Below are 10,000 nucleotides of genomic sequence, written 5' to 3'. Positions count from 1 at the left end.
CGGAAGCTACATTGAGATTCAGGCAGGACATCATTTACGAGACACCCATTCAGGCGAGTAAGAAGAATATTTGCCAGAACCTTGCCAGCAGCTGATAGTAGAGCAATATCTCTGTAGTTACCACACATTGTTCTGGCTCATTTTCCTTTATAGACAGGAAGAATAATTGCAGCCTTCCAGTCCTTAGGCATTGCATCATCCCTCCAGACTGCACTAATAAGTTCATGAAGGGACTGTATGGTGTAATCACCATCAAATCGCAAGACTTCAGCTCAAATTACATCATTTCCAGGTGCCCTACCAAGATTCAATTTACTTATTGATGTCATTACTTCATCTATTGAGGGTTTTGGAATTTAAGGTGCCAATGATAGATCTTTGTTGCATAGTATCAATTACTGTTTCATCCACTACTGAAACACGCACTGCACTTGTTGCTCGCGAGGTGAACCGTTATAATATTGATACAGCTGCACTTTCAGAGACTCGTTTGGAAGGTGATGGACAGCTCTAGGAGGTAGGAGGTGGATACGCCATTTTTTGGAAGTGGGGGCAGAAGTGGGAGCGCAGAGAAGCTGGTGTTGCCTTTGCAGTTCGATCTGATATCCTTAAGAAGTTGGAGGAGCTTCCTGTTCCTATAAATGAACGTCTAATGACTCTACGATTGCATCTGAAATGTGGGCGGTTTGCTACTCTAATAAGTGTCTATGCACCTACTTTGACTAAGAAGATAAAACTATTTTTTATACCCAGCTGAGAACCATACTTATGAGTTACCAGCAGCACTTATGAGAGCCTCATAAGTGACCTGACATACATACATAGACACACATACACGCGCGCGCACACACACAGAGACACACACACACACGTTTATGAATTTCTTTTGCGAGATCCCTGATGTGAAATCGTGTGTTGAAACAGATATTGCTAGACTTCGGTTTTGGGAGGGTCATTTTTTTCCTTCCCTAATGAGTACAAGTACAATATATTCGTTCTTCCCTCGTTTGTTATTGTTCATAATTTGTCTTATGGCCATTGTCTGAAAATCTTTCGTCATACATCTGTGATCTCTTCAGCGCCTCTTCCATTCATCTGCTTCCTCATGTTCTGCTTAAGCAGAAATATAATAATGTTTGTGTGTGTGCGTGCGCCTGTTTGTGCGTGTACGTGTGTGTGTGTGTATGTGGTGTGTGGACATATGTATATATATATATATATATATAATTGAAATTTATAGAAAAACAAATGACGAAATCAGATGTAGGAACAACGAGCAGATGTATCAGTTTAACGCTCGTTTCGACAGAAAGGAATAAGAGGAAAAAATCGAGAGAGAATGGCAATATATGTCTGTCTATCTATCTATCTATCTATCTATCTATCTATCTATCTATCTATCTATCTATCTATCTATCTATCTATCTATCTATATATATATCTATCTATCTATCTATCTATCTATCTATCTATCTATCTATCTATCTATCTACCTATCTATCTGTCTGTCGATCTTTCTGTCTGTCGATCTTTCTATCTATATATCCATCTGTCTGTACACACACACACACACAAACACACACACACACACACACACACACACACACACACACACACACACACACACATATATATATATATATATACGGGTTGGACAAAATAATGGAAACACTTTAAAATTTCAAACAGATTTATTTTAATATGAGATAGGACCACCTTTGGCAGTAATTACAGCTTGAATCCTAAGAGGTATGGACTAGTACAAAGTTTGAATTGTTTCCAAAGGAATTTCGTCCATTTTCCAGCTAAAACAGTCTCCAATTCTTGTAGTGATGGTGGTGGAGTATACCGACTCCTTACTTGTTTTTTTTAAATGCACCATAAATGTTCAATAATATTGGGAAGATCTGGGGACTGTGGTGGCCAGATAAGATGTTCAATTTCACTAGAATGTTCCTCGTGCCATTCAGTAACAACTTTAGCCGTGTAAATTGGTGCATTATCATCCTGAAAGATTGCGTTTCCCTCCCGAAAAAGTTCCGCAACCATAGGATGAATTTGATCAGACAAAATGTTTAAAAAGACTATTAATTCTGCCATAACGGTAAACCATTGGACGGGCGGATTTCCAAGATATAACTCACAAGATCATCACAGATCCTCCTCCAAGTTTCACAGTTGGAAGAAGGCAGTCTGGGTTAAGTGCCTCTTTTGGCTGTCTCCACACGTATACTCGGCCAGTTGTCGGGAAAAAGGTAAAGGATGAGTCGTCCGAGAAAATAACATTGTTCCACTGCTCTATGGACCAATTCTGTAGGTCTTTAGTCCACTCTAAACGCTTTACAACGTTTGTTTTTGAAAGTGGCAGTAATTTTGGGAGCTGTACTTTTGTGATCCTTCCTAACAATTCGCGTAAGAGCCCGACGTTCCCTATCTAAAAGTTTTGGTTTTCTTCCAGAGTTTTATTTCGAGGAGGAGGTTTTTTCCCTCTTTTTCAAAGGCTGTCGTTACTTTCGTGACAGTACTTCTTAATACACACAAACATTTCGACTATTTTCGTTACACTAGCGCCTGCCATACGAGTACCAAGAATTTGACCTCTTCGAAAGTCCGATAGATCTGTCATTTTATTCAATTTTAATTACCTTTTTCTGATGATATTTGAAAAGAAACAGCGATTTTAGCAAAACATTAAGCAACACAAACAATAAATTAAAAAACATAAAAATAAACAAGCTTTTGACGGTTTTATAGATACTTCAAAATTATGATGCTATGATGCTAGGTGTTTCCATTATTTTGTCCAACCCCTGTATATATCTTTATGACGTACACAATCCTTTTCAAAATACACTTCATTGTCCACGAAATGATACACTGAGTAGCACAAACCTAGATATTCTTAAATAAACAAGGTGATCATATTTGAAATGCCTTTTACATAAATGAATTGATTTGCAGTAAAAAAAAGTCACGAACACTAAGAACTACAGCAACAACGACAGTTATAGCAACAACATCAAAAAGTTCAATAGCTAACACAGTAACTACCACAATAACAACAACAACAATTTATTCACCTTTTCCGGGTTTGAACTTTTTTTTTTTTTCCAGCTATTTCCGGAAAATGTCTGAACTACATCGAGAAACTCGATTGCAACTTTTACAACTGTTTGGAGGAAAGATTCCCTTGTGGCCCGACGGGTTTCAGTTTAGGCGCCAGTCTCATATATTGCAAAAGATCTGAGGGATTCAAGTCACACTTATCTATGGAGGTAAGTGAGATACCTGATTGGGAAAAACGAGAACTAGACCGAGGATTAAGGGAAGGAAATAGAGAGAAAGAGCGTGAAGGGGAGTGCGGAGGCGGGGAAGGAGAGAAAAAGAGAAGGAGAGGGAGTGCGGAGGCGGGGAAGGAGAGAAAAAGAGAAGGAGAGCGGTGGAAGAAAAGAAGGGATGAGTTAACGGCCAAGTTTTTTTGCTATTGTTGAGAGAGAGGGGGGAGAAAGAGAGAGAGAGAGAAAGAAAGAAGGAGAGAGAGAGATAAAATGAAAAAGTGATTGAGCAGAGAAAAGTAGAGAAAGAGAGTGAGAGAAAGGAGAGGGCACGCAGGGGCAAGTGAGAGAGAGAGAGAGAGAGAGAGAGAGAAGCGTGTGGTAGGGAGTGAGGGAAAAGGGGGGAAAGGGAAAGAGGTCGGAGAAAGGAATGGATGAGATAACGATCAAGTTCTTTTGCTATTGTTGAGAGAAAGAGAGAGAGAGAGAGAGAGAGAGAGAGAAAGAAAGGAAGGAAGAAAGAAAGAAAGAAAGAAAGAGAAAGAGAGTGAGAAAGAGAGAAATGAAATGAAAGAGAGATTAAGAGACATAGAGAGGAAGCGAGAGAAAGTGAAAGAGAAGTTTAAAAGGTTATCTACTAATTGCGTGGTTTAATTACTTTTGTTATAATTGCATATTTTTTTCCAGTTTAGCTTATTTTACTCTTTTTTACTCTTTTACTTGTTTCAGTCATTTGACTGCGGCCATGCTGGAGCACCACCTTTAATCCAGCAACTCGACCCCGGGACTTATTCTTTTGTAAGCCCAGTACTTATTCTATCGGTCTCTTTTGCCGAACCGCTAAGTGACAGGGACATAAACACACCAGCATCGGTTGTCAAGCAATGCTAGGGGGACAAATACAGACACACAAACATACACGCACACACACATATATATATACATATATACGACGGGCTTCTTTCAGTTTCCGTCTACCAAATCCACTCACAAGGCTTTGGTCGGCCCGGGGCTATAGTAAGGTGCCACGCAGTGGGACTGAACCCGGAACCATGTGGCTGGTAAGCAAGCTACTTACCACACAGCCACTCCTGCGCCTTTACTTTTACTTTTTTTGTTTTATTCGTTTCAGCCCGAGGCTGTGGCCATGCTGGACTACCTTTAGTGTGACTGGCTTTTATTTCACACCTACCTCCCGGATTTCTCTCCGGAATTGTTTCTGGTGAAGTAGCGTGTTGCATAGAACTATTCTTTCTTGCGTTTCCTGCTGCGAAGTAGGCGCATCTATTACCTCAGATAAAAAAAAATGTTTAAATGTTCTTTGAAAATATTCACATCTACACTGCAGATCTTTAAGGTTGTTTGGCGTAGTGTTGAAAAATTATTGCGCCTTGAAACGGTAGCTGCTACAATAGTAGGTCTTTACTTTTGTTGGAGAGGACACTATGCAGTGACATTCAATTCGGTGGTTGGTATAGGTTCAAATCCCGGAGATGGTTGCTAGACCTTACACCATCTTTCATATGTACGACGTGGTATCAAAAGTTTCCCGGACTAGTTATTTTTATTTAAAAAATAACTTCTTTGCCTAAGTTTTATGATCATCTCATTCGAAATACTTACCTTGTGCAGCAATACACAGGTCTCAGAGTCTCTGCTACTTTTGGAATCTGGCCTGGAAATCGTTTTCCGTAAACGAGTCGAGGACCTTCAGCGATTCGCTCATGATCTCGACGACAGTGTTAAAACGGCGACCTTTGAGCTGAAACTTCATCTTGAAGAATAAATGGAAGTCCACATGTACTAAATCTGGCGAATAAGACGGATGCTGAAGCGATGCCAGGTTTTTGGTGAGAAACTCGCAAGTGAGGAGGACTTGGTGAGAGGGTGCATTGTCGTCGTGTAGAATCCAATACGTCGTGCTCCACAAATCCGGTCACTTTCGCAGAATGTCTTCCCTCAAACGTTTGAAAACGTCGCTGTGGAGCTCTCGATTGGCAGCCTGGCCCAGGAGGACGAATTTTCAATGCACAATGGTTCAATCCCGGGCGTGACACTTATGACAGGTCTTCCAGATAGCTCGCCGTCTTCCAAGGATATCCTTCTGCTTTTGAAGTGTCCGTACCTCTCAACACATTGCGTACCGCCAACTGCTTCGTCACCGTAAGCCTGCCGACGCATGTTCGATGTCTCTGTAGCAGCCTTTCCAAGTTTAATACAAAATTTCATATTGACTCTTTGTTCATATCCATGACAAAATCACAGACTGCAGCATACACGTGATCACAACAAAACAAATTTCACAACTTGTGAAGGAAGCACAGCAATATCATTCGGTACACTGCCTCATGACGTCACTGCTAGCTCTCACTGCGCACGCAACCGTGTGGTGCCATCTGTTGGTGTGCTACAGAATTAGTATGGGAACTTTTTGATACCACATGTATATATATAATATATATATATATACATACTTACATATATATATATATATATATATATATATATATACACACATTCACACACACACATATATAATTAGATTCAGTTGAATTAGGTACTTAAACTGAAGCACTTTGCCACTTTGGTATAATCTGCGCACCCGAACAATATTATTTGAATACTGAATATTAAACGTGTAGGAGTGTTTGTACCCCAATATTCCTTTCGTGTGTGCAGACAATGCAACCTAACTAAATAAAGATATACGCTCATGGTAATTTCGACATGTACTTTTTATAAATGTACTTTCTGTAGTATTTCCGAAATGCAGATTCCAAGTTAGGTAAACACAATGAAATTAAGTTACAAAGATGTACAGGTATCAGTTCATTACGGTCATTTCAAGCGGTTCCATTTAATTGATTAATGAAAACATTACATCAATTTGAACGAAACCGTTCTCGTCAGGTGACTGCATAGACTTCAAACATAAAGGATAAAACATTTTAAAATAAATTTACATCAATAATGGAAACCATGCCCAAATCGGTTTAGGTATTGCTTCCGAATATACTCCCTTATACATTTAGTATACCTATAATTCAATTCAAAGTGGAGGCGCAATGGCTCAGTGGTTAGGGTAGCGGACTCGCGGTCGTAGGATCGCGGTTTCGATTCCCAGACCGGGTGTTGTGAGTGTTTATTGAGCGAAAACACCTAAAAAAGCTCCACGAGGCTCCGGTAGGGGGTGGTGATCCCTGCTGTACTCTTTCGCCACAACTTTCTCTCACTCTTTCTTCTGTTGGCCTGCTCGCTTAGCCAGCGGGGTGGCGTCATTCGAAGGCTAAAACAATGCGAAGCGCATTGTGACCAGCGATGTGTAACAACGTCTGATGGTCTGGTCGGTCACGTGATCACGTGATAATTCAATTACTCCTTATACCATATTTTACGATATCTTATACTTATTCACCCGCAATGAAGAGAATAGTTCTTTTTATTGCTTTAAAATATACTATGTTCTACTTAAATGATAATTTAAATTCCGTTGAATATTCATTATAGAATGCTTTGATCATGACCTTCTAAACAATTTACTTAGGAAAAGTCTTAATATATTTTCTTATATATTAGGCGCAGGAGTGGCTGTGTGGTAAGTAGCTTGTTTACCAACCACATGGTTCCGGGTTCAGTCCCACTGCGTGGCACCTTGGGCAAGTGTCTTCTGCTATAGCCCCGGGCCGACCAAAGCCTTGTGAGTGGATTTGGTAGACGGAAACTGAAAGATCCCATCGTATATATGTACATATATATATGCGTCCGTGTGTTTGTGTCTGTGTTTGTCCCCCTAAGCATTGCTTGACAACCGATGCTGGTGTGTTTATGTCCCCGTCACATAGAATAAGTACTGGGCTTACAAAAGAATAAGTCCCGGGGTCGATTTGTTCGATTAAAAGGTGGTGCTCCAGCATGGCCGCAGTCAAATGACTGAAACAAGTAAAAGAGTAAAAAAGAGTATTAAAGTATCCTTTTATTAGGTTTTAAGTTTAATTTCTATCCTTGATCGATATATCGATCAGTTTAATATTATAAATTTGCTAAGTTATAAATTACTACCTCCCGTAGCCTTAAATTCTAATTTCCACCCCAAAAGTCTATATTACTACTCTCTTTTGGTTTTTCATTATATTTCCCTATATTTGATAATCTAAATATGTACTGACCATCCCTATCCCTTTTTCTTCCATTTACTGCCTCTTCCCCACATTCTCTCATTACAACCCTGTGGAGGCGCAATGGCCCAGTGGTTAGGGCAGCGGACTCGCGGTTATAGGATCGCGGTTTCGATTCCCAGACCGGGCGTTGTGTGTGTTTATTGAGCGAAAACACCTAAAGCTCCACGAGGCTCTGGCAGGGGATGGTGGTGATCCCTGCTGTACTCTTTCACTACAACTTTCTCTCACTCTTACTTCCTGTTTCTGTTGTACCTGTATTTCAAAGGGCCGGCCTTGTCACTCTCTGTGTCACGCTGAATATCCCCGAGAACTACGTTAAGGGTACACGTGTCTGTGGAGTGCTCAGCCACTTACATGTTAATTTCACGAGCAGGCTGTTCCGTTGATTCGGATCAACCGGAACCCTCATCGTCGTAACCGACGGAACTACAACCCTGCAACCCACCTTTTTATGTAGAGAAAAATAGATATATAGTCCCACAACTAACAAATCCCAATGGATCTAATTTTAAATAGTTGAAGACTAAGAGCTACATAAAGTCTTAGAATATAAGTAACTACGTCACCACTCTTCTGCTACTCTCTAAATTATAGTAGGCTTAACAAGGTATGCATTATTTTCCAAACACATTCTGCCGCAGACATAAAAAAAGGAAACAATGAAAATATTTTGTTTTCCACTTTTGATGTAAATTTGTTTAAAAACTTGTTTATCCTTTATGTTTGGAGTCTAAACGGTCATTTGAAGAGACGGTCGTTTTCAAATTGATATAAAATTTTCATTAATCAATCAAATGGAGCCGCATGAAACGGCCGTAATAAATTGACACCTGTAGATCTTTGTAATATTTATATATATATATATTCTTTGTATATTTTATTTCTTTCAGCCTAGTACTTATTATATCGGTCGCTTTTGCCGAACCGCTAGCTTACGGGGACATAAACACACAAAGAGCGGCGGTTGTCAAGTGATGGTGGTGGGACAAACATACACACACAACTATATGTATGTATGTATATATATATATATATACCAAATCCGTTCACAAAGCTTTGGTCGGTTCGAGGTTACAATAGAAGACACTTGACTGAATCTGGAAACCACACGTCATTGGGAAGTAAGGTTTTTACCACACAGCCACGCCTGATATATATATGTATATATATATATAAATTTTTTCGCAATACGATAAAAAAAAACCAAGGCTGTGTAGATTTTAGAAAATTTATAGAAAGAAACCCACAGGTCTTCAATATCCTCCCGAATGAACTGAGAAACCTGCATGGGGTGGATGCAGATGTCTTTAAAATAAAACTGGATCTCTTCCTGTCAGGTGTCCCAGATGAACCAACTTCACAGCAGGAGGTGCAGATGAGGGCAGCTGCATCGAACTCTCTCATGCACCAAATGGCAATTGCTAAAAAGTATTCGTGAAGTAAAATCATATAGCAACACCAAATGACGGTGCCCCAGCATGGCCACAACTCATGAGCTGAAACTAGATAAAATATAAATATAAAATAAAATAAATAAGGTCTTACGTCTTACAGCTGATTCCAGGATATTTATTATATCCCTTCATCGGCGACGGTGTGAGAGGATGGTTAAGCAATAGTTAATTTAGATAAATTTACACAGCCTTCAGTTTTTTTTTTCATTACGAAAAAGAATTTTTTTATATACACATGCTGATATATGACCTACGTTAGACCCCTTATTCGCATAATCACCGAACCTGGAGCTTAACCATGGTCTATCCATAGCACTTTTCAGCATTACCTGACACCTTTGGGTCTCACTGACACCATTGCCTCTCATAACCTATAATATATATATATATATGTATATATATATATATATATATATATATATATATATACTAGCAGTATCGCCCGGCGTTGCTCAGGTTTGTAAGGGAAATAACTATAAAGCATTTTTAGAGAGTTATAGCCAAAAAATAGCAAAAAGATGGAAAAAAAAATGATGGTAAATATTTTTTTGATAGTTAAAAAGGTGGAGTTGCGTCCCCTACACAGTTTGTGTTCCTGATTCTCGAACCCATGTCGAATTTATCGATTTTTTTCAGAATTGGGGGAACTTTTCAAAATTTTCGCTGCGTTAGTTTTGAATTATGACATTGGGCTATGTGTGTGTCAAGTTTCATCAGAATCGGTTGAAAGCCGGGGTCAGGGTGAGGGTACAAGCAAACAGACACACAGAAACACGCACAGACAAACTGCCGTTTATATATAGAGAGATATATGCTAAAATGTCAGGATACAATATGTACCTGCTTACTTGAAGGAGGAGTAAAAAGACTCCAAAAACACGCATCTCTCACTATATGCAAACACGCAAGAAGAATATGAATACTTACTCACTAACGTTCGTTTGGAAGTCACACGGCCTTGAGTTGAACAACGTGCACGGAGAGGTAAATATGTTTTTTGAAATAGTCTATGTAGTAAATCTAGCTAATGAACTGTAAGTGTTGGTTCGACACAGAAAGCGGAATCAATTGATACTAGGATGGCTATGAACTT

General features: G+C 39.4%; 1 protein-coding gene across 2 annotated transcripts in view; it reads left to right on the top strand.

The window, feature by feature from the left end:
* The window catches only part of LOC118767942, a 37,899-nt gene that overhangs the window by 4,646 nt on the left and 23,253 nt on the right, over positions 1-10,000 (top strand). For both annotated transcript variants that reach the window (XR_005003858.1, XM_036513423.1), the window contains exon 2: positions 3,115-3,275. Coding sequence is in view for 1 of the 2 variants with exons in the window: in XM_036513423.1 (XP_036369316.1) it covers positions 3,115-3,275 (161 nt within the window). In the remaining variant the exon portion in view is untranslated. The remainder of the gene's footprint in view (positions 1-3,114; positions 3,276-10,000) is intronic.

This window comes from Octopus sinensis, linkage group LG25, assembly GCF_006345805.1.
Source record: "Octopus sinensis linkage group LG25, ASM634580v1, whole genome shotgun sequence".
In the NCBI taxonomy this organism is placed as follows: Eukaryota; Metazoa; Mollusca; class Cephalopoda; order Octopoda; family Octopodidae; genus Octopus; species Octopus sinensis.
Note: the sequence above shows the minus strand (reverse complement) of the source record. Positions and strands in the feature narration are given on the sequence as shown.